We start from the raw sequence: 27,120 nt of genomic DNA on the forward strand, positions 1-27,120 counted from the left end.
GGTTCGAACCCAACAGCAGCACCATAGGAGAAAAGACCTGGTGATGTGCTCCCATAATGATTACAGCCTAGGAAACCCTATGAGGTAGTTCTACTCTGCTCTGTAGGGTAGCTCTGAGTCAGAATCGACTCAATGGCACAGAAAAACAATAACAACATACATTCCTTATAGTATTAAGTCATCCTATTCAAGTGTGCATAGACTCTCCATTTATTCAAATCATCTTTTATGTCTTATACTGAAAAATCTTTCAAACTAGCAAGTATGAAGTTCAGACTGCTGAATATACTTTCAACCTTAAGGTGCATACAAGAAATTTGAAGTACATGTTTTGAGTGGCAAACATCTGGCATTATGTGGTCTGGATGTAAGCAGTGACTCTATTCTACATGAGAAATCTAGTACTGTAGCTCTAGATGCTCCTATTGGTCTGCTGTCTGAGGCAGAACTTTGCACAAGTCAATCTACCACATGGAGACAGGGAAAGAGAGCATGGTGCATGAGAACTGACTTTTTAAGGCACAGCTACCCTTCCCCTGGGAAAAAAAAACAGCCTAATTAACGTGTTAGGCTACTAATCAGATTAGCAGCTTCTCCTCTCTTGCAAGAAGAAGCTCATAAGGAGACTAGAAGAGGAGGGGAACATGAGAAAAGAGGCCATAGTTTCCGAATACACAATTCCATCTCTTGCTGTTCAAAGATACCTTCTTCATCCTTAAGCTCCCAGTCTCTTCTTTAGAGTGACAATCTTACTTTCTTGGTTCACAGTGGTATCACCTTTCTTCAGTAAATATCTACAGTCTACAATTTATCCCTCTTGTCACTCCGATGTATAGATATATAGACTGCACAATTATTCTCATTCTCCTCTTTGTTCTACTACTTATCATGTCCAATTGATTTTTCTCCTAATATCTTTGGTTTATGTCCACTCACTGCCCCTGCCTTAGTTCAGGTACCTTTGTCTTTTACCTGGATTATTGTAGTAGTTTCCCTACTGGAATCTGGTCTGGATGATGATGATGATGATGATGATGATGATGATGATGACGACAGTGATAAGGATCGTGACTGTTGCTACTAAGTTTATTGAGTCCTTTGTGGTAAATTATTGTATCACTGCTCTTCATGAATTGTATAATCTTTCTAACAATCCTAGAAAGTGTGGGTAATATTATTACCCTTGATTTAAAGATAAGGGACTGAAGCTCAAAGTGATTAAACATCTTGCGATTTAAGGGGCAGAGATGAGATTTGAACCCAGACTTCTCAGATAGAGGGCCTTTGTGCACGTTGTTCATCGTTTTGGAGCCTCTTCACATAATTGTCTCTTTCTTATCATGTAGACCTCAGTTTAAATGCTCTTTTTTAGAAAGAGCTTACCTGACTATTTAATGTAACCCTCACACAGTCATCTGTATTACTTTGCTATTTTGTTTCCTTCATGCCATTGATCACTCTCTGAAATTACTTTTGTTTACTAGCATGTAAGCTACATAATGGCACAGATATTGTCTGTCTTGTTCACTGCTGTATTGCAGACACCTACTCCAGTGATGGCATGGTGGGCCCTTAGTATTTGTTGAATAAATGAATGACTTACCCTCTTAACCATTACACAGTGTTTCCTCCAGTCTGCTCTTTACATCACTGCCAAAACGCACTTAGATCGCTTTCCTGCTTAGAGTTCTTCATTAGTACCTCTGCTGCCTACAATGTAAAACTGAAACCCCCTATATAAGGTGATGCTTGGTTCATGTTTACTTGTTCAGTCTCATTTGTCACTCACATCTATTTAGTATTATATACTATATACTACTACATATAAGATATAGGAGTCCTGGTGGCACAGTGGTTAAGAGTTCAGTTGCTAACCAAAAGGTTGGCAGTTGGAATCTACCAGCTGCTCCTTGGAAACCCAGTGGGGCAGTTCTGCTATGTCCTATAGGGTCACTATGAGTTGCAATCGACTTGATGGCAGTGGGTTGTGTTTTTTATATATAAGATAAGGAGCCCTGGTGGCACAACAGTTAAGCATTGGCTACTTATTGAAAGGTTGGTGGTCTGAACCCACCCAGCGATTCTGTGGGAGAAAGAGCTGGCTATCTGCTCCTGTAAAGATTACAGTCCAGAAGACCCTATTGGGCAGTTAGTTCTTCTCTGTCACAATATACAAGATAAAATAAATGTAATATATAATAACACAGTGGTATAGAATATATTAGATAATCTCTCATGTCTCATTCTTTCATGCATCCACACCTATGTAAATGCTCTTCCTTCTTCCAGACTTTGTTTTACTCCATTGCATATTTGTTATCTTTTAAATCTTAACTTAGATACCCTCTTTGTGAAACTTCCTCTGAATTCCACAGGCCGATAGAGGGTTCTTTTTATCTATGCTTGCATTGCACTTTCCTTTCACCTCCATTTTAGCAGCTGTCATATAGTATTATAATAGTTCATTTACTTGTCTCTCTATATCTGCAGGCTTCACCAGGGCAGGGAGTATGTCTCAAATGTTTAATTCCCAGCCACTAGACAATGCATACACTTTAGTACATAGTCAGTGAATATTTGTTGAATGAATAAATGAGTGAACCTTAGCCTGACCTCAGGAACTCATTCCCTCTGATTACTGATGGCTCTTGCTCCCATTCATTCTCTTCCCTGCCAAAGTCTTTGATACCTCTCTCTCCACTGCAGGCTTCCTTTTGTTTACTTTCAAGTGATTTCTCTCCTGTATTTCCTTAGCATGTTGTATCTCTATGATAGCACTTCTTCACATGATGCCATGTAGTTATTTTATTGAGTCATAGAAATTCAGTTGTACGGTGGTACTAGTATACCGAGAGCTAACAGCAATCTGATGTGTGATGTGTCCCTAATATCCTGAAAAAGTGTTGTTCAATCACTGGAGACACACACACATACACCCTTAATCACTTATACTTACTAGTCCTTAAATTTGTGAGAACAACTGTTGTGGTCCCTCAGGTATTTTATTATTTATGATGAAAATGTTGATTTCCCAAACTGTCCATTTATGGGGGATTTTCAAAATTTCTCATATCCTAGTTGCTGTAGTCTCTCAGTGTCCCTCTAAAGTGAGGCTTTCAAAACTAAACACAGGACTACAAGTATGACCTGACTGGCATAAAACAGAACAGAGCTTTCACTTCCCTGATTTTAGAAATTATATTGTTAATGTGGCCTAGGTGTACTAGTTTTTATGATAGGTATACTTTTGCCCCATATTGAGCTTGCAGTCAATTCAATTTATACATCTTTTCCCTCCATATATACTGCTGCTTAACTTAGCCTGAATATCGTCTTTACGTTTCTCTTGATTAAATTTCATATTGTTGATTCCAATCCACTGTTAGATATTTTGTATTACATTTAGTTATCTAGTATCCACATTAGGTTCACATCATCTGAATCTTTGATCATACTTTTAATATCATCAGTCAAACCATTAACAAAAAATGGTTGAAGAGGGCAAAGCTGAGAACATATCATTTATTAGGAAGGTCTATTTAGATGGGCATTGAACCTATGTGCTTTGGGGGGCACTGTGGAAAAAGCTGTGTGATTACTCTTGCATCTAATCTAGTATTTCTACATGAGGATATCATGAGATACTGTATGCATTGCTGAAGTTCAGATACATTGCGTCTGTGCTTCTCTAATTTTCTGGAGGGTGGGAACCATGCCTGTGTGGCTAACTGCTGTATTCCCATCACTTAGCACTGTGCCTGGCAACATAGCAGGCCTTCACCACAGTTTTGTTGAATGACTAAATGAAATAAACAGGGAATAGAGGTAATTCTGGCTTAAGTTTTAAAAATAAATCTTTGTTGCCTCGCCTCTTCCTCTATCAAGGAATTACAAATTACTTTTTCCTTTCTTGGTCTTTATAACACTGTCCCCTCTTTATACTCAAGATTTGGTCTTTATCTTCTGTGTTCTCTTCCAGAGAGAACTAAACTTGGCTTCGTTAATGCTTGGGTAGGGGAAGCAGCCAGGAAGACTCTAGCCAGAACTGGGAGAGCAGAGATAAGACTTAAAGGATCAGTGGATTTTAAGGATTGATGTTTGATGTGAACAATAAATAGTTTATCTATGAATGCAAATCATATATTAGAACAAACTTTAAACCTTAGACACACTTCTTTGATGAAACCATACCTGATTAACCTCCTCCATGGTGATTTTTTTCTCCTTCTTTATTTAACTATAGACTTTTTAAATGATACTATTTTGTCTTTAAATTTCATGATCAAAATAATAGTAACAGCAACAAAAATAATAATGATTTATTGAGCTCTACGTAGCAGACTTTGTGCTAAGTACTTTATTTTATTTAAGTCTCCCAACATCATTGGATGTAGATTCTTCTTCACGTTTTTCAAATAAAGAAATGGAAGCTTAGAGAGAGAGGTAACTTGCTCCACAGCTAGTTTGTAAATTCTTAGAGACAATTAGTTTGTTTTATAAATGACATCATAGCTTTTTAGTACTTTAGAGAGGAGGCTTTGGAACAACCAAACAAGGAACTCAAATATTGGCTCCTTCATTTACGAGTTGTGTGAACTTGGTCAATTAATAAAACTCTATGAGTCTTAGTTTTGTTATCTGTAAAAACGCAAGTAATGATGCCTACCTCACAAGGCTGTTGAAAAAAGTGAACAAAATATCATATACAGTATGTTTAATGTGGTCTGGCATGTTAAGTATGTGCTCAGCATTGGCAATGTTGCTTATTAACCTTATGAAATATTGTAGATGTTAAGATGTCATGAGTGAGCCAAAAATAATAATATAAAAATAAGTTACAGTAGTATAACACAAGAGTATATTGTTGGGTGGCATTAAATATCTTTTGTCTGGATAAAAGCGAGCCATAAAAGACACACTACTATACATTATTAAAATAACTGGAATTGCATTATGTAGCCAATACAAATAGTTGGAATCTTATATTCCATCACAAATCTTTCTCTTATTCTAGGTAAACTGATTGTTGTTGTTGTTAGGTGCTGTCAAGTCAGTTCCGACTCATAAAGACCCTGTGTACAACAGAACAAAACACTGTCTGGTCCTGCACCATCATCACAAACCTTGCCATGTTTGAGCCCATTGTTGTAGCCACTGTGTCAGTCCGTCTGGTTGAGGCGCTTTCTCTTTTTTGCTGACCCTGTACTTTACCAAGCATGATGTCCTTCTCCAGGGACTGATCCCTCCTGAGAAGATGTCCAAAGTAAATGGAACGAAGTCTTACCATCCTCGCTTCTTAGGAGCATTCTGGCTGGACTTCTTCCAAGACAGATTTGTTTATTGTTCTGGCAGTCCATGGTATATTGAATATTCTTCACCAACACCATAATTCAAAGACGTCAATTCTTCTTCAGTCTTCCTTATTCATCGTCCAGCTTCCGATACATATGAGGCGATTTAAAACACCATGGTTTGGGTCAGGTTCACCTTAGTCCTCAAAGTGACATCTTTGCTTTTTAACACTTTAAAGAGATCTTTTGGTGGCCCTTAAAATACATTGTTTTTAAAAAGTATATTATTATTTGCATCACACAATGTTGCAGAAATGGAGAGTGATGATTTTAACTTCAGTTAAAAGCAGAAAAATTTTGACATCCTGAAGTATGAAACGTTAGCTTATATTGTGAGTCATTTTCAAATAGTTTGCACCTAAAGACAATGAATGTTCAAAAGTAACTTAGGATGAGTACAAATGCTGCATTTCCATCAGGCTTTTCTTTGTTCTCATGACTTCATCAACACAGCCATTGCCCTTTTCCTTTCAGAGAAGAGAGAAGACCATGAAGACAAGCAGGTGGTTCAGGAGATTATGGAAAGATGTTTCATTCCAACTCTAGTAACGACAACCTCCTGGGAAGGTTTTCATTTTGTTGGTCATGAGATCTGGATCACGGAAGCTGTGGATTGTTACGGTGCTGTTGTTTGGCCATCGGTAGGATTTTGTATAAAATTTGCTACATTTCAATTATTTTCAGCCAGTCTTGCTTATTATTATGTTCTGTTTGGAAGAAGAAAATAGGTTCCATAATTCTACTTTGTTACCTCAAACAACACTAACATTTAGAAGTCATAAGATTGGGAAATTGATTCTACCAATTCTATTTCTGACTATCAAAGTCAAGTTAACGGAGAATGTTGTTTACACTTTCAGTTTTTTTTTTTTGACTGTAAGAGTTTAGTAAAAAATTTTATTTTTAACTGGCTACATTTGGATTAAACGATTATATTAAAATTTGCACAAGTCTCAACATGCAGAGTATTGCAAAAGACCACCACACCTTTACCGTTCCGTGACGGGTGGCAGAACCCCACCACTGCCTGTCCAACCCCACATACTTCTTTGAAATGTCTCTTATTATTAGAAGTTCCTTCCTTTCAGGATCATCAAATCTAAGCAGCTGAACACCACCATATTATTAGTTTTTTCTCTCCTCCACCCCCACCACAATCCTCAAGGACTTTTTCCAGCCTAAATGTTTAATCTGTCAGAGGATATACTTTCTGTTGATATTCGGTAGTGATGTATATATATATTTATATTTATACGCACACACAAATGCATACACATACCCACACATGCACATATACATATAGTAGCATTAGTGGGATCTAATAGATCTAACAGAGTTTAATTTTGCTTTCTGTTACTACTTACCTAGTACCACTTTTTAATTTTATTTCTTAACTTTTATAGGCTCTTGTTCTATGTTATTTTCTGGAAACAAATGCAAAGCAATACAATATAGTTGACAAAAATGTAATTGAAATTGGAGCTGGAACAGGGCTAGTCTCTATTGTGGCAAGTTTATTAGGTAAGTAGTTTTTTTTTTTTTTTTTTTGGTATTGCATAGGATCAGAGAATTGAATGAGCAAATATCATTAGGTGCCTTTACTACCCAGTGAACTGTGACCTGGGCCTATTTTTCTCCTTATTAGTTGAATGAGTTCCATCAAGAAACTACCTATTTTAGAGTCATTGTAATGGTTTCCTTCAAAATTTTAAGTGGAAGTTGCATTAATTCTTCCCATGGAGTGCTAATTCACTAGCCTTAAATGAGGTGTTCTAAATGGAAGGTACCGAAGCATCTTGGTTGCTAGAAGAGATGTGTAAAATACTAGACATAGTCAGAATCTATTGCTGCCAATTCTGATACACTTTAGCCATATATCAATGTTCCCATATGGCTGTGTATTCCTTTTGGGTTTTGAAGTTCTATGCTTTTATGAAAAAGCGTCTGTTAACAATAAGGATACATAGGGAGGGAATATTAGAAATCACATGCTCTCTGTTGTCTGCTTCTATTTTTAGGTGTTTGTCCTTGAATTTGGTTGCAGTTCATTTCCATTCTTTTATGATCCCTTGTTGTCTCACCAGCACATTCTTTTCCAAACAAGTGTGTGGTAGTTTCTGTGTATGCCTAAGCCTGTTCCAGGTCATTCTGTTGTTGTTGTTGCTGTCTATTTCATTGCCTTAATTTAGCTGCTGTCTCTGATGTGCGCTATCCAGATTTCTCTTGATTTCCTTCATCTTCAGAAGTGCACACCTGCCACTCTAAAATCTTGGGAGGAATTAAAGATTTAGCAATTGACAACTTTTTAAACTCTGGAGAAATAAGGACCCTTGAAGGTCCTCCCAAACATTTTTTAAAAAATTGCTCTGTCCTGATATCTCTCTAAAATCACTATTCCATTTAGTATGGATAGAGTCAGGGTCACTATCTGATTAATACCTGAAGGCTACCCTATTGAGGGTCACAGTTTGTCTTTTGGAAAGCCATTATTTTTATTAAAAAGAATTGACACCTTCGGTCTGCTTGTATAACTTGAAATAAATGTCAAGAAGGGGAAGCCTTGTTTAGTCAGTATTCTGAAAGTGGTTGTGTTTACCTCTCTAGACTCAAAGATCTTAAGTTTACAATCAGTATAGGTTCCTAGGAGTCGAAATAGACTCAACGGCAATGAGGAAGGGGGTGGGCAGGACGTATTCCATGTCTTGGGACTTTAAATAGATTTGTTGAAAATGCTGACACCGGACGCACGTTAGAATATGAATGTCCGTATTTCTGTGATTCTACTAGAGATACGCATATTTATCTCTAATTTTAATATTTTTACAAAATATAATCAATATAATCAGGTTTCTCTTGCCATTGTGGCTAAGGAATGGATTGTAATTTGATCCGAGCTCACTTATACTTCTCTTCCAGTTCTACTTACTTATTCTTTGTCCTAGCGTGTTCTTGTCTGGTGCTGTGGAATTGGCCAATCCTAGATTTATTAAGATTATTTTCAGGCTATGTTTTGCTAAAAGTATACTCTAAGAATTTTTATTGGTTATGTATGAATTGATTTCTACAAGTTTTTTTCTTCCAATTTCTTGCTTAAAATGACCCAAACTATTGGCACAATGGTTAAGACTTGGCTGCTAACCAAAAGGTCAGCAGTTCGAATCCACTAGCTGTTCCTTGGAAACCCTATGTGGCAGTTCTACTCTGTCGTTTAGGGTCACTATGAGTCAGAATTGACCCGATGACAATGGGTTTTGGTTTTATTCACTTTTAATAGTTTATGTCTCCCTCATTTGACCATTCTGTCCTGCATCTATGATGTTTGACTTTATGAGCACTATATGCATGTTTTGGGTATGTTTTAAACATCTTTTGGTGGGAAGATTCACACTTATGATGGGGCTTAAAACTTGGACATAAACATGGATGTCATGATACTTTTAATGTAATGCCATTGAAAAGTCTCTTTCCTCTCTTTACTTATCACACTTGAGCATTTCCTTTTCATTGGTAGGATGCCCAACGTCATCTACACTCACTTGGTTGACTCTTCTGAGGCCTAGAAATCTTTTAGGGAAGTACTTACTCATCTTTCATCAATGACTTCTAATTGTACCGGTAAGGGTACCAAATATTTTGAAATTCTCCTAGCGTGTAATAGATGAATAGAAGACAGCAACAACACCACAAAACAAGAGCAAACAAACCAAAAACTAGGAGGACAGAAAAATGCAGTGGAGCACAAAAATATCAGAATCTTTAGAGTTTTTTTTTTTTTTTTAGTTCTCAGTTTGTTTTTTTCTTCGGAGGCTGTCGAAATTTTCTATCTCAGTTTGTGTTTTTTTAAATGGGTGGCATATAGCTGCCTTAGCATCCATTTTAGAAAGAATTCCCCTTCAGTTCGTACGGACCAGTCTTTTTTTTGGGACTAGCAATTATGCAGAATTGCAGAATGCATGCTGGTTTAAAACCCGGTTGTTTTACCTTATCCCACGAGGGTTACTTTTTCTACTGTCCTTTGTTTTACAGGTGCACGTGTGACTGCCACAGATTTACCTGAATTACTTGGAAATCTGCAATATAATATTTCCCGAAACACCAAAATGAAATGCAAACACCTGCCTCAGGTTAGAGAGCTCTCCTGGGGAGTTGCGTTAGATGAGAACTTCCCCAGATCTTCAAACAATTTTGACTATATCCTGGCAGCGGATGTTGTCTATGCTCATCCTTTTCTGGAAGAACTCCTCATTACCTTTGACCATCTGTGCAAAGAAACCACCATCATCCTATGGGTTATGAAATTCAGGTTGGAGAAAGAAAATAAATTTGTAGATAGATTTAAGGAGTTGTTTGACCTAGAGGAAATTTCCAGTTTCCCAAGCCTGGACATTAAGTTGTATAAAGCTATGAAGAAAAATTGGAGGAGTGCATAGTATCCTCAAATAAGGATTTGGAAGTGCTAAAGCTATTTCCAGTAGATTATTGCTTTAAAGAAGATCTGAATAATCTGATGTACCATTGGCTTTTTCAAGGGCAAACACACACACACACACACACACACACACACACACAATTATGGGTACAGAAGACAGTTCCTCAAATTTGCTTCACCCCGGGCAGGGATTTCTCCAGATAACAATACGTGGATCCTAGCGGATTCGGGGAACTTGTTTGAAGTCTACCTACATTGGTGCTCAGAGCTGCCTTCCACTTATGTGGTAGTAGGAACTGTTGTCCAAGTCATAATATGTGGTCATTGAGTAAGAAACATGTTTGCTCTCCTTGTTCCTCCTTAGCACTCCAAGCAATTATTATTCTTTCATGTATAATTGCAGAATGATAGTTTTAAATAATGCTATCTCTAAAATGAAAATATCGTTATTAATCATTTGAAACATAGAATTATGTGATTCTCTCTTTAGAAATAAAGAACTTGACTACAGTGGGAACTGCAAATAAATCTAAAAAGGCAGATATATAACGTAATGGTAGATCTTAGACTATTGTGGTTTTCATTAGTGCCAACTTACAGGTGGTCCATCCTTCTGCTTTGCAGGGTGGGCCTCTATGTACTGCAGTCTCTGAAATCAATCACGTTTGTGGATTTGAGGTTACGGGTAAGGACATTTCACTCTATTAAATGAAAAAGGAATGGAAGCAAACATAAAAATAGTTGCGATTTCAGGGTAATTGTTTTGTTTTTAAGCTAAGTACAGTTATTTTGTGTCACAGATATAGAGATACATATAAAAAACTTAGGGCTGAAAATAATACAGAAAGATTTAGGCGTCTAATTTCAAATATCCAGACATATAGCTAGTGTTAAAATGTAAAACTCTTTTGATGAACATGTATAGAACTAGATCTTTGAAATCCTGTATGAGTTTTTGCATGGGACTTAGAGGTTAGAATAAAACCTGAAGTAATTAAAGTCAATGTGAGGAGAGCAAACAGATTAGGATTTTGTGCTATGTAATTGCTCAGACTGTATTAGTTGGTAACTAGTCTGCCGTGTCCCCAGTGACTTTGTTAGATTGTCACTATGCCCTCGGAGTGACCCTCATTTTCCTAGGATCAGTCCTTTCAACTTTGCTGAAAGTTGGCAGTCCATTCAAATTTGAGTATGGTTGAACAGATTATTTCCTAGGGCCCTGATCTGTAAGCCAGGATGCAGATATCCTCCCAGTGGATTTTTGGATGTATGCATTTCATAGGACCGTCTCTCAGTACTTCCTAATACACGGCTCTTTATAGTTTTCACAGCCTGTAACTTACCTGAAGTCATTTTATCCTCGTAACTAACTTTAAGAAGTATAAGTAATATCACTATCCCAACTTCACAGATAAAGAAAACGAGGGTAAGAGGAGTAAAGTGACTTGCCCCAGGCCACAAAGAGGCAGAGTGGCAGAGCTGGGGCACTCACAGCCAAGTCTGAGTCCAAAGCCTGTGTTTTTACCACTACACTGTCTTCATGTATATAAAACAGTAGTTTTCCAACTTTCTTTTTTAAACTAGGGGAATCATGTTTTAAAATGAAATATTTATCCTGGAAGGTAAGCAGATAAATTAGAAGTGAAAAACTTGAGAACTCTTCCTCCTTAAAACTTTTTTTCTTGCTTCCTACCATACCTGGGTTGTCAGGGTAGGTTCACTTAGAAGGTGACATTTAAGCAAAGCTGAAAGGAAATGAGGGAATTAGTGCAGATATCTGGGGAAGAGTGCTTCAGGCAGAGGAAATAGCCATGCAAGAGCCTTGAGACAGGAGCATGCCAGTCCTCTTGAAGATACATCAGAGAGGCCAGTGTGCTGAAGCAGGGGTGAGATATGAAGTCAGAGAGCTTATATGTAGGATCTTTGTTGCAGGCTGGGTTCACCAGAAACAGCCTCTAAGGTCATTTATTAAGGAGTGCCATTGGAATCAAGATCTCTGGAAAGAAGAAGAAACCAGGACAGAAGTAGAATTTGTGCTGCCATGCAGGCCCAACAACAGCTTCAGCCAACCACCACGTGGAGGTCTGGACCTAGAGTGGCTTTTCACAGTAGTTCTGAGTTGGGGCCCTTAGCCCCATGTAGCTCAGTCAGTAGATGTGGGTTGCCCTAGGAAGCCTCTGTGACCTTGGGTGAGGTGACTTTCTTCAGCTGAGACAGTTCCTGAAGGGGTTGACAGCTGAGGGCTATCTGCCAACAACAGTTCAAGCAGCAGGGTAATGAGTCATTCTGAAGAGGATCTGGGCAGGGTATCACAGTGTCAAACACAACCTTGTAGGCCGTTGAAAGAGTTTTGGCTTTTATTCCGGTGAAATGGAGAATCACTGGATGGTTTTGATAAGAGGACTGAAATAATATAAGAACTACTCTGTCTGATTGCTTGGGAATAGAATGTAGGGGAAAAGCTACCAGAGACCAACTGAGAGGCTGTGGCAGCCATCCAGGCAAAAGAGGATGATAGCATCCAGAAGAGAGTTTGCAGTGAAGGTGGTAATTGGTCAGTTCTAGATGTGTTGGGAAGGTAGAGTCAACAGACCTTCCCACTGTAGTGGATATGGAGTGTGAGGGAAAGAGAGGAGTCAAGGATGACTCTGAAGTGTTTGACTTAAGCTAGTTACCCATTACCAGTTGCTCTCAGTTGACTCTGACTCATGGTGCTCCATAGGGTTTCAATGACTGATGTTTTGGAAGTAGATTGCCATACCTTTCCTCTGAGACACTGCTAGGTGGACTAGAACCGCCAACCTTTTGGTTAGCAGCTGAGTATGTTAACCATTTGCACCACCTAGGAGTCTGAATATAATCTGGTGACATCAGTTTAAAGGTGGTTTATAAAGTTTACTAACGGAGCAAAAGTGAATAGAAAGAGAATAAAACGGGCTGAGCCCTGAGGTTAAGAGATCAGATATAGATGTATTTAGAGATTTTTTTTTTTTTGAGATTTCCTCTCCCACTACTAAAATTGTATTAGTATCTGTTGACTTTGAAAGATATTAGTTCAATATGGCAGTGATTTTTGAACTGGCCTCTAAGCTGCCTGAGAGGCTTCTAGGGACCTGGGTGTTTTAGGTGAAGAAACAGGGATCTTGGGATAAGTGAAAAAATGGCTCCTCTTCTAAAAAATGTTTGAAAATCACTACTAAGTTATTTTAGGTAGAATAAATAAAGTGTTCTTCTTTCAAAGACAGTGTAGGACCAGTCAAAGCATACGGTTCTTTAAAGTTTTTCTGTGTGTCAGTCTGTCAATCCCAGTGTCTAGTGTCCATTGTTTTATTCTGTTTATAGCATTCATTTGCAAGTTTTAACACCCACCCACACACGCCATGTCTCTCCTGTCGGACTTCATTTTACGTATATGTCTAGTCTTTTATCTTTTTGCTGCCATTTCTCCATACTTTCTTTAGATTCAATTTTACAATTTAATTTCAAAAGATGTAATGTGAGTAGGCTTTTTCTGTTGTACAATTTTTTTTTTTTTTTTTTTTTATGGCTAGGAATTGATTTGTTAACTTCAATTCTAAGGGAGTTATATTGTGAATTTTACCTTATCTGACTTTTTGACAAATTAGACTAAGTTACTAAAAACCTTAGTCCAATTTTTGAAGTAGCTTTCTGGGCCTCCAATGGAATATACAGATTGATTGCCAAGATTTTAATAGAGGTTATTATAGATTATTATGACTCCACAGCATACATACTGACTTGCTAGAAATGCTCTGGAGCTTAAGAGGACTCTATGTAACCACAAGAGTTGTTATCGTGCCCCAGACTGTAGCAACTGACCTTAGGAAATGATGTACTGTAGAATTTACTGGTATATCCTGTTTCATTTGTATCAATTTTTGTCTACTGAATTTAGAAAAAAATTGTTTTTTTCATTCCATGTTCATACCTGTTCTCTTTATTGGATGAAGATTTGGTGGCACAGGTAACTTCTTAACAGATTTAGCAACTAATAGTATAAACTTGGAGCTGGCGCAGTGGTTAAGAACTCGACTGCTAACCAAAAGGTCAGCAGTTCAAATCTACCAACTGTTCCTTGGAAACCCTATGGGGCAGTTCTGTTCTACTCTGTCCTGTACCGTCGCTATGAGTCGGAATTGACTTGACAGCAATGGGTTTTAGTGGAAATTCATTTCTGCGGAAGAAAAAAAGATGAGGAAACAGAATCCTTAATGGCGGGTTCCAGGACCTTGAGTTTGCAGTGAATGATCTTTATAGAGATGCCTGATCTTTATACAGAACAAGAGCAACTTGTTTCCAACATTGCCATTTGCATAAGAGCAGATAAATAATTTCTGAATATCCAATGGAAGGAAAACATGTCCACTGGTTAGAATTTTGATCCAAGAAAAGATTTCCATGTACTACTGGGGGCCTTAGGTTCTAGATATAAAAAAATAAAAGTAGACCTTAAGTCAATCAGAAACATAAACTTATGGATAAGAGTAAAAGAATATTAATATACCATGCCTCTTCTTTCTACTGCATTTTGTTTAGTTTTTATGGAAATCTGTAAGTGGAGAAAATAAAAAAATTGTCATGTATGTGCATTTTTTTTTAAACCAAATTATAAGAGAATAATGGGAAATAAAATTGGGATTGGAGCAGGTCAATACATTTGTAAAAGTATGTGGGGATACAGGCAAAGCAATATTTAAGAACCACAGACATTTGTAAGTGTGTGGGGGGGGCCAGTTTTTTATGTCTTATTTATGAAGTCTAGAAATAGTTCACAGATGATTGCCACATCCAGGTTTTGGCATGCTTGAGTTTCTGGTGTGATATCAAGTCTAGGATATTACCTGCAAATCAAATTTCAACATTTCCTCTGCTTCAGACTCCACACAAAATCAAAGTCAGTGTTCTCTATAATTACAGGGAAGTATTAACGCGACAGTTGTGTCTCAAGTGGGGTTAATTAGCATCAGTTAGTTCTGTGGTCATATTAGCTCCTTTTATTAAGGATTCCTGGGCTGGACATTAGTGTTTGCTCAGATTGTACAGAGCTGTGTAGTATTTAGATTGCTGGGCATGTACTATTGACTGTTTATTCTATTGAACGGGCCTTTGGCTTCTATTAAAGGAACCCTGGTGGTGCAGTGGTTAAAGCGCCTGGCTGCTAGCTGAAAGGTCAGCAGTTCAACCCATCAGCTGCTCCACGGGAGAAAGAGGTGGCAGCCTGCGTCTGTAAAAGATGACAGCCTTGGAAACCCTGTGGGGCAGTTCTACTCTGTCCTATAGTGTTGTTATGAGTTGGAATCGACTCGATGGCAGTGGGGTTGGCCTTTATTATGAGCAGTGCTTTTATTGAGCAAGCTCAAATACAGTTTTTTTCCCTTACAGTTCTCTACATTCCTTTGTTTCTAAGGCAATTGTCTTTCCCTGAAATCCAATCAAGTTTTACAGTTGGCACTTAGCACCAAGGAATTTCAAGGTATAAAACTCACTAAAAAAACAGGTTTTCAGGTTTATTTTGTGATAAATGGCCCTAACAGAAAAAAAGCCTAGAATGAATATTGGATATCTGTTGCAAACTACCAGCACTTTTATTGGATCAAAAATATCATGTGATTTTTCAAACAAAAGCACGAGCAGAATAAGATCAAAACAAGCCATTTTATTTTTTATGTGTGTTATTTCATGATATTGCAAATACAAGACACAAGACATTTAAAAATTACTTATATGGTAAATGCTAGATTTTGTAATTCAGATTTTAAAAAAATTTATGTTTTCCTTGTTTACAGTCTGTGTACCTATACTCTTCTTTGCTTTAATTTTTAAATTATGACTCAGCCTCTTATGCTCACTGGAATTTTTTTTAGTGCCATGATTTAATTGAGGGTTTCTTTTTCTGTGTTTCTTTTGTTGGTAGAATATAAATCCTAATGGCAAAGGTTGTCTCTTCGTCACAAAGTATCATAAATAAGCCCAAAGGACAGACCATAAAAATGTAAGAAATTCTTAGATTAGAAAACATGAGTCATGTTTTCTACCCACCTGGTATTCATAGAAGGAGCCCTGGTGGGTGCAGTGGTTAAGCACTTAGCTGCTAACCGAAAGGTTGGCGGTTCAAATCCACCAACCACTCTGTGGGGGAAAGATGTGGCTGTCTGCTTCTGTAAAGATTTACAGCCTTGGAAGCCCTATGGGACAGTTCTGCTCTGTCCTATAGGGTTGCTATGAGTTGGAATCGACTTGATGGCATTGAGTTTGGTTCTTGGTATTTAGAGGTAAAAGTACAGTCAGCCACTGTAAATTATTAACACTTTTCTACCAAAGATTTCCTCCTTTCTCAGGAGCTCTGTGATTAATTTAAAATTAGGAGAATGCCAAACATGATAAGCACATTTTATCATCATGTATTAGAAAAAGCTCCATGGACACATCCAAACTCCCTGAGGGACTAAATTACTGGGCTGAGGGCTGTGGGGACCATGGTCTAAGGGAACACCTAGCTGAACTGGCATAACATAGTTTATAAAGAAAATGTTCTACATTCTACTTTGGTGAGTATTGTCTGGGGTCTTAAAAGCTTGTGAGAAGCCATCTAAGATATTTCACTGGTCTCACCCCTTTGGGAGCAAGGGAGAATGAAGAAAACAAGATACAAGGGAAAGATTAATCCAAAGGACTAATGGACCACAATTACCACTGCCTCCACCAGACTGAATCCAGCACAACTAGATGATGCCCGGCTACCACCACTGACAGACAACTCTGACAGGGATCACAACAGAGGGTCCCGGACAGAGCTGGAGAAAAATGTAGAACAAAATTCTAACTCACAAAAAAAGACCAGACATACTGGCTTGACAGAGACTGGAGAAACCCCAAAAGTATGGCCTCCAGACACCCTTTTAGCTCAGTACTGAAGTCATTCCTGAGGTTCAGTCCCATAAAACAAAACGAGACTAAATGGGCACATCAGCCCAGGGGTAAGGACAAGAATGCAGGAGGGGACAGGAAAGCTGTAACAGGGAACCCAAGGTCGAGAAGGGGAGAATGTTGACGTGGGATTCGTAACAAATGTCATGAAACAACATGTGTACTAAACCTTCATCTAAAATACAATAAAAAAAGAAAAAAGAATTGAAGAATAACTGCAGAATTCTCGGGGTAAGCGGGAGCAAAGTGCTGGAGTGGGTGGGAGCAGATTGCATATTTTTTTGAAGAAGTAATTCATGGAGACTTCAAGACCATTATAGGAATGCAAAATAATTAGTGTAACTACGTTGTACTTCCCTTGGACTTTACTTTTTCTTTAGGAAGCCATCTATGATTGTCATTCATTCACTCATGCACGCATGAATTTATTCAGTCAGTATGTATGGAAAGCCTACAATGTGCCAAGAAGAGGCTGCAGGCACAAGAGTAAGCAAGGCAGGAAGGGCTCCAGTCCCCATGGAGACTTAAAGTTTAGTGTCAGTGGGCAAATGCGGCGAAGTAGGTGGCATTTACAACACAGTATTTTAAGTGTCATGGCGGGAGAAATAGACACAGTGACAAGGAGTGTTAGGTGTCATGGGAGGAGGGAACCAAATCCATAATCAGGGAGCCAGAGAAGGCTTCCTGGAGAAGTAACCTGTGACTGTAGCACAGGGGCTGGTGCATGAGGGCAGAAAGGAGACAAGACATACTCTGGGCAGAAGGAATAGCATGTGCACGGGTTTAGAGGCAGCCAAGGGGCACCTTTTTGAACAACTTGCTGGAAAAGTTGTAGCTTCTATTAATCCTTGCGGGAGAATAGTAACTTCCTTTTATGGAACAGTCACTGCTTTAGGCTCTGTTTTAGACATTTCATATATAGTATCTCACCGAATCCTCTCAGCAACCCTAGGGTTAGCCCAGTTTTGCATATGAATTTATATATAAATTAGTTCAATTTTATATATGAAGATCCTGAGGCTCATTGAAACTAAGTTATTTCCCAAGGTTGCACACTTGTGACAGTTGGGATGGTAACCTCGGTAGCTGTGGCACCACAGCTTGTGCTCCTTGCAGAGTATTGCCTTGTGTACATTTTCCACACTGAGCCCTGCAGGACGGTTCTGAATTTAAACTTTATTCTAGCTAATTTGGAGCCATCCATTTAGGGAGTATTGTCTTTGTTTGCTTCTTGAGCACAAATTAGCCTATGTCAGATAATAGTGAGATGTACCTGAGTAAGATGAACTCCTTTTCATATCTCTAAGAATATGCTTTTATAAATAATTGTATATACCTAGTGAATAGTTATGTAAATTTTTGTTGGCAAGGAATATTGGACAAATGTTAGATTAATTAAAAAATACATGGAGATCTTAGATCAAGTAGGGAAAAAAGATCCTCTTGTATAAAGGAGGCTGAGGTAGAAGTAAAAACTACTCTTTTTATTGCAAGATGGTTAGGGAGTAGGCAGTGAATGAAACGTGGGATGTCCTCAGGTGACTTTTCAGCAGAGAAGGCCAAAGGGGTGGGGTTGAACTTTAAAATATCATCGGATATGTTTGTGAGGAGGTTCTGTCAATGATGCTAATGTTTATAGGCCTGTTGCTAGGTGGTGGCGTTGAGTGCATCAGCAGAGAATTAAGCCCTCCAGTGATGTGAGAGCACCAGTTCACAGAAACCCCCTTTCAGCAATTTTTCAAGGTGGCAGTGTATATTGACTCAGGCAGCATAGCCTTCTAAAGCCAAAGAAAGGGGCAAAGGAACTGTGAGCGGTAGATTGGAAGTACACCAGCGTCTCTGGCAGGAAAGTGCTTGTCTCAGTGGAAATGGCCTTTGGCGTCCATTAGCCTGAGATTGATCAGGTGACAGGCACCTCATTTCTGGGCAGTTGATATTGCCGAGTAAGCCTGAAACCCTGGCTGGAGCACTCAGACAGGTGACAGGATGTAAGCTGATGCAGGAGCGGGAGGCTCTGCCTGCTTTCCTGATGTCAGTGGAGGGCAGGCTGTCATGCAAGGACAATGCTCAGAGGATGATGTGAGTGCCAGGAGAGTGACTGCTGAGCCAGGGTAGCCACAGGGTGTTCCAGAACTGAGAGGGAAGGATGTCTTTAAAATGTCTGATGGGAAATGGCCATCCCGGGTGGTCGTGTTGTCAAAGGCAGGGTGTTGGGAATGGAAACTGGTGGAAGAAAACATTAAGGCTACCGAGGAAAAAGAACCACAGGATAAGTTTCTCATGATACTCTTTTTACTGCATACGTTCCTGCTTCATTTTTAAGTTGACCAGCAGAACCTGAAGCCTGCTGACTGGCATCTCTGCTAAGCAAGTGACTGAGTACGGAGTTTGAGCAATGCAAGAAGCCAACGTCTGGGGAGAATGCAGCTCAGACGCTGATGTAATCAGTCTCATACAAAGCTTGCTTTGATTCGGTTTTATGCTTTACCAACTAGGTGGCACCTAAGTGCTTGAATGTCACTCCTTCAGAGCTCCCAGAATAAAATCTGAGTCTGAAATTACATGAGATTGCCCCTGGGAGGCCCCAGTGATCTGCAAAATAAACTTTCCCTTCCCAATAAATAAGCAGAAACAAAAGAAATGATTTAAACAAGTGAATTGAATTATGAAAGATTATATGCAAATACATCAAAAGTGGTAAGGGGTAAATACACAACAGTATAATGTGATAAATATGTGGTGCCGTCTCCCTTAATTAGGGATTGTTTAAATTCCACCTCTTGCCTCAGCACTCTGCACACATTATGAAATAAATTCTCCAAGAAAAGGAAAAATAAGGGCTAGTTTCCAGTTCTTTGAACGCCACACAGGTGTTCACTTGGTTTCGTGTGAATGTGTGTGCATGTTTGTGTGTGTGAGAAAGGGGGAGGAGGAGAAGGAGGGGGAAAAACGCTCAGGAGAATGGAAATGGAGGTAGAAGGGAGAGACTGTACTGGAGTGGGAGATAGGTTTTGATTTTTACAGCCTGAGAAATAATGTCTGGTCAGACTTGTCACATTTTCATTTCTTGTAATATCCCCGTGGCTGTCGAGTTGATTACCACTCATAGCGACCCTACAGGACAGAGTAGAACTGCCGCATAGGGTTTCCAAGGAGCAGCTGCTGGATTCAAACTGCGGACCTTTTGGTTAGCAGCTGAGCTCTTAACCACTGTGCCACCAGGAAACATAGTGGTTCTCAAACTGTAGCGTGCATCAGAATCAACTGGAGGTTTTATTAAAACACAGGTTGTTGGACTCCAACCCCAGAGCTTCTGATTCAATAGATCTGGAATGGGGCCTGAGAATTTGCATTTCTAGCAAGTTCCAGGTGATGCTGAATCTCCTGGTTTCAGGACGACATTTCAAGACCTGCTGTTGTTGTGTGTTATACTTCTTCAACCTTCAGTGTTAATCATTTGAGACGGGGACATATGGGTCCATAAGGAAGATGCCGCTATCTCTTTATTCTACTGTATCCTTTATTCATTTAGTCTACTGTATCTGATGATCCATATCTTAAAATCCATATCTTCCTGGAATGAATATTCTTCCCCACGAGGCCTTCCATGAACCCATAGGTAAATTCCTGTGGGTCCCATCCTTTCTAAGTTGTTAAGAAGAGAACTTTATTTCACACTGCAGAATAAAGATTAACATTAAAATTTTTTTTAATGTTTATGTGCCATGTATGTCCATTTTAAGTGTGACATCTTAAGCATAGTTATAAGTAGTCTATTCCTAAATTGAAGAGGAAGTGAGAAAAATCATACAGAGATTATTTTATAGTCAAAGACTAAGGGGATAATTCTTGAAATTCTTGCTTGGGGACTCAATATAAAATGCTTGTAAGCTATTAAAGAACAGAAAGTGACAATGTTTAATTTTATCACTACAGTGTGTATTCACACTCCATATTCAGACAGGCTGTTAATTAAAAAACTTGTTGATGCTTCTGGTACCAAAGATTTTACTCCCAACCCTTATCTCATCTTTAGAGGGAAGTTTCTGATATTCACACATAGTGACAACATTTGGGGTAGGATTTGTGGTGGTACCAAAGGAGGTTGTCAGGGCTGGGGTGGAGGGTGAGGAAACTCAGGCAAGGAGAGTTCTTGATTTCATCATTGAAGATAGGTCTCTGTGCAAGCATCCTGAATGTCACCCACCTTCACCGTCTGCTGGATAAGCTAGAAAATGATTGGTATTGGCGAGGATTTTTGCCACAGGTAACTATTCTAATAGTAGAATATAATATCTTCCGTCTTTTCAAACTTGTGATGAATTAGAGTCATATTCTTCCATGAAATTTACATAATAATATCTCCAACTAGATGATCTTCATGAAGTAATTTGAAAAACTAGAATTTATCATCATCATTGTAAGAAATAAATTTAAAATAAAAAATAGAAAATTCTAGAAGTGGGAGTGGAGTGAGGCGTTCATGTTCTCTTTCCTGATATGAACACACACTCTTCATATTAAACACACTGGTCTAGATCAGTAGTTCTCAACACTGGCTGTCAATAAGAGCCTCCTGTGAATCTTTGGAGCCCTGGTGGCACAGTGGTTAAGAGCTTGGCAGCTAACCAAAAGGTCTGCAGTTTGAACCCACCAGCTGCTCCTTGGAAACCCTATGGGGCAGTTCTACTCTGTCCTATAGGGTCGCTATGAGTCAGAGTCAACTCTATGGCAATGGGTTTTCGTTTATGAAGCTTTAGAGAAATGCAGTTTCCCTGCTCCCCCCACCCCAACCCATTGAATTAGAACCCTTGAGAGGTTGAGATGGGTGCATGCTTGTGCAAAAAGTCGTGTATATTTTTTAAATCTCCCCACAAGATTCTACTAATCAGCCATTTGGGGGGAAATATTGGTGTGATGTCCATAGCTAACGATGCCCAGATTTTTCTTCCTTGGCTGTTACTGCATTCTTCATGGCTTGTGATTTACTGAATCATTTATGGATTCCAAGTTCTCTCATTGCGTGTAATTGCTAAATAGAGAATTTTCCACATGAAAGCCTCCAACTGTATTGAAAACAACCTCAGTCATATCCTAGGATACATTTCCCTGGAGCTCAGTCAATACAGATTAATTAATTGTTTTTGGAGGAAAGAAAACATATTACCTCAACTCAGCACTGAATAAATTAATTGATCTAATCAATAGAAATTGGAATATTACCATGTTAAACACAAACTACATCCTTTGCCCAACGAGCCACAACACCACCATTTGCCAAGAACCCAAGCAGTTCAGCCTCAGAGAGCAAGGATTCTGCTTTTCACAAATCCGTGGTCAGATGTTATCTGCACAGAAGACTTATCAGTGGGTGAATCTGTGTCAAGCTAAAGGGAAAATGTGAGAGTGACTGACGGCACAAGGCGCAGGGAAGGATGATCTCCCTGTTTCTCCGCACCTTTCATGGCCAGGTCAGTTCAGCAACAGTTATTATTTCCTGTCAGTCTGCTTCAGCAATTTGGATGGAGGAAAAAAAATTGACAACATAGCCTAACAATACAAGAAAATAACATTACATAAAAGGTGTATCTAAAGGGTACACAGAATCTCTCTATTATTTCTCACAACGGCATATGAATCTACAATTGTCTCAAAAAGTTAAAAAATAAGATATATATGTGATCAGATATCTTTGCCTTCTGTCCTTTCTTCTCTGTATATGTCTGGGTACATGTGGAAGGTACCCCAGGAACAGCGCAGGAGAATTCCCAGCTCAGGTTGTAGGGGCGTTGCAGGGCATTATGAGTTGTCTAATAGTAACAGCTTCTCTTTCTTGAGAGATGTTATAGATTGAACTGTGGCCTCCCAAAATATTTTCTGTAAATCCTAACCCCTATTCCCATAGATCCCATTTGGGAATAGGGTTTTCTTGGTTATATTAATGAAGCCATATCAGTGTAGGGCATGTAGATATAAAAAGGGCAGATTGGACACAGAGTGAAGCAGGCACAAATGGGGGAAAGATACACGCCACGTGGGGATCTCCAGCGAACGCTGAGAAGAATGCTAGAGAAGTTGAGAAAAGGATTTTCCTCCAGAGAGAACAAAGACAGCCTTCCTCTAGAGCTGGCGCCCTGAACTTGGATTTATAGCCTCCTAAACTGTGAGAAAAGAAAGCTACTCATCTGTTCATAAGGGTTTCTTTGTGCCAGAGCCTTTGCTAAACTCTTTACATTCATTATCCCATTAATCCTTACAACAGCCTTAAGAGCTAAATACTATTGTCCCATTTTACTGATGAGGAAATTAAAGCTTATGAAGGTTAAGAGATTCGTCCCGGTGGCAACAGATAATAAGTGGTGGAGTAGGGATTTGAACCTAAGTCTAACATTGAAGTCCATGACTTCACAGTTTTAATTACAATCCAATCTGTAAGGTAATGGGAATCATACGTACGGGCTTCAAATCAAGTGACTTTGGCTTATTTGGCTGCTTTAGAAGAAACTATTGGCTCCAGAAATAATTCAGAATTCTCATGCAAAAAATTTTAAAGTATAATATGTTATGAGTTGACCAAATACATAGACTGTTAGGAGCCTGGGATTTAAAACTGCCTTAGAATTAGAAGTCTGACCCCTTATTTAGTGCAAAATTACCTCCTGAAGTATTGCTAACATTTGGTGATTGGGAATACTTTCAGGGAGGAGACCCCTATCTCTGACAAGACAGTACATTCTAATTATGAGAAAGAGCTTCCTTATACAGAGCTGAAAACTGCTTGCCTCTAGTATCCAACAAAAAATAAGCCTTTCTTACACAAAACAAGCCTTGTCTATAAAGCTGCAGTGAGGAGAGCATAAGACAGTTTGTCTCCTCCCTCCACCCCCGGGCTAACCATCTCCAGTTCTTTTTCAATCATTTGTCATTTGACATTACTTTCAGAATCTTGATTTTACTCCTTGGATATACTCCAATTACTCAATATACCCTCTTAAATTTGTGGTTTCCAAAACTTGAGGCAGTGCTGCAGAAGTGATCTGATCCAAACAGAGAGCATTCTTCCTGAACATTCTTATGACCTTAGTAGTGGAACACAGGCAGTGGTTGTACTTCATAGATAAACAGTTGTTGTTGTTATTAGGTGCCATTGAGTCGGTTGTGACTTGTAGCACCCTACGTACAACAGAACACTGCCTGGTCCTGTGCCATTCTCACAGTTGTTGTTATGCTTGAGCCCCCTGTTGCAGCCATTTTGTCAGTCCATCTTGTTGAGAGTCTTCTTCTCTTTCACTGACCCTCTGTTTCACCAAGCATGATGGCCTTCTCCAGGGACTAGTCCCTCCTGATAACATGTCTAAAGTACGTGAGATGAAGTCTCACCATCTTCACTTCTAAGGAGCATTCTGGCTGTACTTCTTGCAAGACAGATTTGGTTGTTCTTCTGGAAGTCTGTAGTATGTATATTCAGTATTCTTCACCAACACCATATTTCAAAGGCATCAATTCTTCAATCTTCCTTCTTCATTGTCCAGCTTTTGCATGCATGAGGTGATTAAAAATACCATTACTTGGGTCCATAGGAAATGTAGTACTAGAATACATTGATGTACTTGTCTGGGTTCACTCAGAGAAAATAGATATGTGAGATTTCCTGTGGAAATTCCTTTTGTCCATAAACTCAAAGTGTTATTTGCTTTGCAAGGTCGGAGTCCAATGTTGCCCTTTCAGTAACTGATGAAATTACTCAAACCCATGCAAGGGTTGAGTAACAGGTAAGAGGAAGTAGTCATCTATCAGGAGGAGCTGGGAAATTATAGGTACCTACTTGAACTTGGCTCTCAGCTGAAGGGTCAAGAAGAGAGATGATCTTTATATTTGGCATTAGGCATTTTCCCTACACGTGTAGATTCATTTAGGGAATTTGAAGGCCGTATTAGATATTTTCTTAAAACCACGTATATTTTCTTCAGAAAGCTCAAGTTAAATCAGAGCAATATACCTGCTTTGCAACTTTATTTTTTAAAAGAAATGTTATCATTCAATATAGACTGAGAATTTCAAAATAGCACAGAGCCAAAGACAGCCATTAGAGTTGGCATATATTTATGTCCATTTTTTTTATTTGAGTTGAATTTCCTAGGTCTGGTTATATTTTACTATTGAAATAGATATGAACCACAACACTGGTATAAAATATTACACTTCTTACTTTTTTTTTGTTTTATTTTGGTATGCTCCACTCTGCAGAGTTAGCACGGGAATATTATATTAGTCTTACTAGGGCACTGGGTTGTTCAAGAACTCGAGAGGCTTGCTTGGTGCTAAAATAATGGGAGAGAGTTCTTAGTTCTTTACTAATAAGCAGATGCTGGCCTTTCACCATCTCTAGGGCCCTGATTCCTCCTACGGACTGCAGAGTTGACTGACTGTCATAGCAAGCCATAGGGGGTCCTCACCAATGTTCCCAGGTGTCTATGCTCACTGTCCGGCTCCCCACAGACACCTATTGTAGCCATCTTTCTATTGACATTGTGGTCTGCAAACAGGCATAGGTGTTTCATGATGTTGCTGGGGAAAGGATTTTTTTATTTTTTAACTTTCATTCTTTTTAGAGAAATCAGTTCTCTCGATCATCTTATGACACTGTTTTAACTATTTGAAGTCTTTTTTGGCAATAGGCATACAGATGTTAAACCTTAATTTTCTCACAGTGATAAAGCTTATCATATGACAACGGCCACTCAGGTGAAAAAATCTTTAATAGTCATAACTTCTATCCTTTGCCTTTGTCAACATATACCCTCATGGTTTTTTTTTTTTTTTTTTTTAATCAGGAGAGGTTGTTGCTACATTGAATAACCTCCATATATATATACAGATTTGTTGTTTTGTTTTCCTTTTCTTTGGTAGCACTTTAAAGATAAATTCTCTAGGTTTTCGTGCCTTATCATTTTGATGGTTTCCAGCTTTGTTACTAACTTGGAAAGAGAGTTCTGTTGGAATTCTTGTTTTATTCACTGAAGAAATACATAAAAGACACTAATAAGCTGATTTGGAATGTTAATACAATATCAGCAACACACCCAGGCAGCTGTTATTAGATGTCAAGAAATCTGTTGCATTGGGAGCTGGATCTTAAAATGTTTTGTGCAGGGTTTAGGAAGAGGAAATTGTTTGTCATTAACAAATCCAGTCCAGCAGAACTGAGTCGGAAGATGGCGTCGTCTTCCAATGAGAGGCACTCCGCACATGTGCAGTTTTGTTCATCTCCTTTCTGTCTTCTTCACGGTCTCTATTAGAGAGTTCCCTGCGGGGGAAAAGCCCTTCTTGAATGTAAAAGGAAAATACAAATGCCAGGGGTAATTCATATGAAGTTAAATTCGCTCATGCTTCACGTCATCTCTGGTATGTTTCAGATAGTAAATCGAAGAGGAAAAAGAAGAAAAAGAACATAGCTTTATGGAAACTGAGCAGATTACGATTAGTCTATCTGATGAGGTGTCCTGATATGTGTTACCATGAAATACAATAAGAAAAATTAAGCTCTTCCCTGTACGTTAAACGTGAAACAATTTATTCAGTTTATTAGGGTTACAAATTTAAGTTATAAAAGCAAAAGTGAAGATTTCTTTGCAAGAAGAGTTTACCCACACGTATCAATTCCTCAGTAAACTATGTATTTAGAAAACAGGCCAACAACATGTGATTTTTTCAGGAGAACAGCATGAATGAATTAAAAAGACTATGATAACCATATTAAAATGTTTCCTGACTTCTCTGTGCTTATATTTGTAACATAAACATTGTTAATATGCATTTTATCCTTAATTTCCTGGGATTTGTGAGACAAAAGAAAGGCTAAAACATAAAATAAGATCTTTGCTAGAACCAGCCAGGATGTAGTAATAACTTTACCGTCTAGTTTTGATATACATCAAAAACCAAATGAAGTAGCTTATAGTGCAAAACCATATTTAAGTTGCATATGACTTTTAAAAAATACTTTTTCCTTTTGGAGTTGGGAAAACTCTTGCATAGCAGAGTACTTGTTAACTTCAGTGCAGAATTGAAAAATTTACCTGGTTTTGAGTATTTAAAATGCCTGAGGCAAAGCTTGGGAAAAATGTGATTTTTAGGTACATTTTTCAACAGGGAAGTGACCGTTAGCATAACTATGTCCATCCATCTGTCCACGCATTTGAAAGTGTGTGCCCTGGGTGCCAAAGGCAAAATGAATAACGTACAGGTCTGGATCCCCGAAGGCCTGAGGCAGAGACGGTGAAAGTCTCCAAGGCCGATGGAGGGAGGGGCCGCTGGCCCATACAAGCCGCTGCCATTGCCTGTCACATGTTCCTGTGAAATGTGACTCACCTTTCTATCGCCCTTCACTGT

At 38.8% G+C, this 27,120-nt stretch overlaps 1 protein-coding gene across 1 annotated transcript in view; it reads left to right on the forward strand.

Annotated features, from left to right (window-relative positions):
- LOC101342522 (putative methyltransferase-like protein 21E pseudogene) overlaps positions 1-27,120 on the forward strand; it is a 47,243-nt gene that overhangs the window by 10,761 nt on the left and 9,362 nt on the right. Inside the window, exons 2-6 of the mRNA XM_023738549.1 lie at positions 987-1,067; positions 5,826-5,992; positions 6,755-6,872; positions 9,378-9,475; positions 10,405-10,465. Coding sequence (XP_023594317.1) covers positions 987-1,067; positions 5,826-5,992; positions 6,755-6,872; positions 9,378-9,475; positions 10,405-10,465 — 525 coding nt within the window. The remainder of the gene's footprint in view (positions 1-986; positions 1,068-5,825; positions 5,993-6,754; positions 6,873-9,377; positions 9,476-10,404; positions 10,466-27,120) is intronic.

Source organism: Trichechus manatus, unplaced genomic scaffold, assembly GCF_000243295.1.
Source record: "Trichechus manatus latirostris isolate Lorelei unplaced genomic scaffold, TriManLat1.0 scaffold00118, whole genome shotgun sequence".
Taxonomy (NCBI): Eukaryota; Metazoa; Chordata; class Mammalia; order Sirenia; family Trichechidae; genus Trichechus; species Trichechus manatus.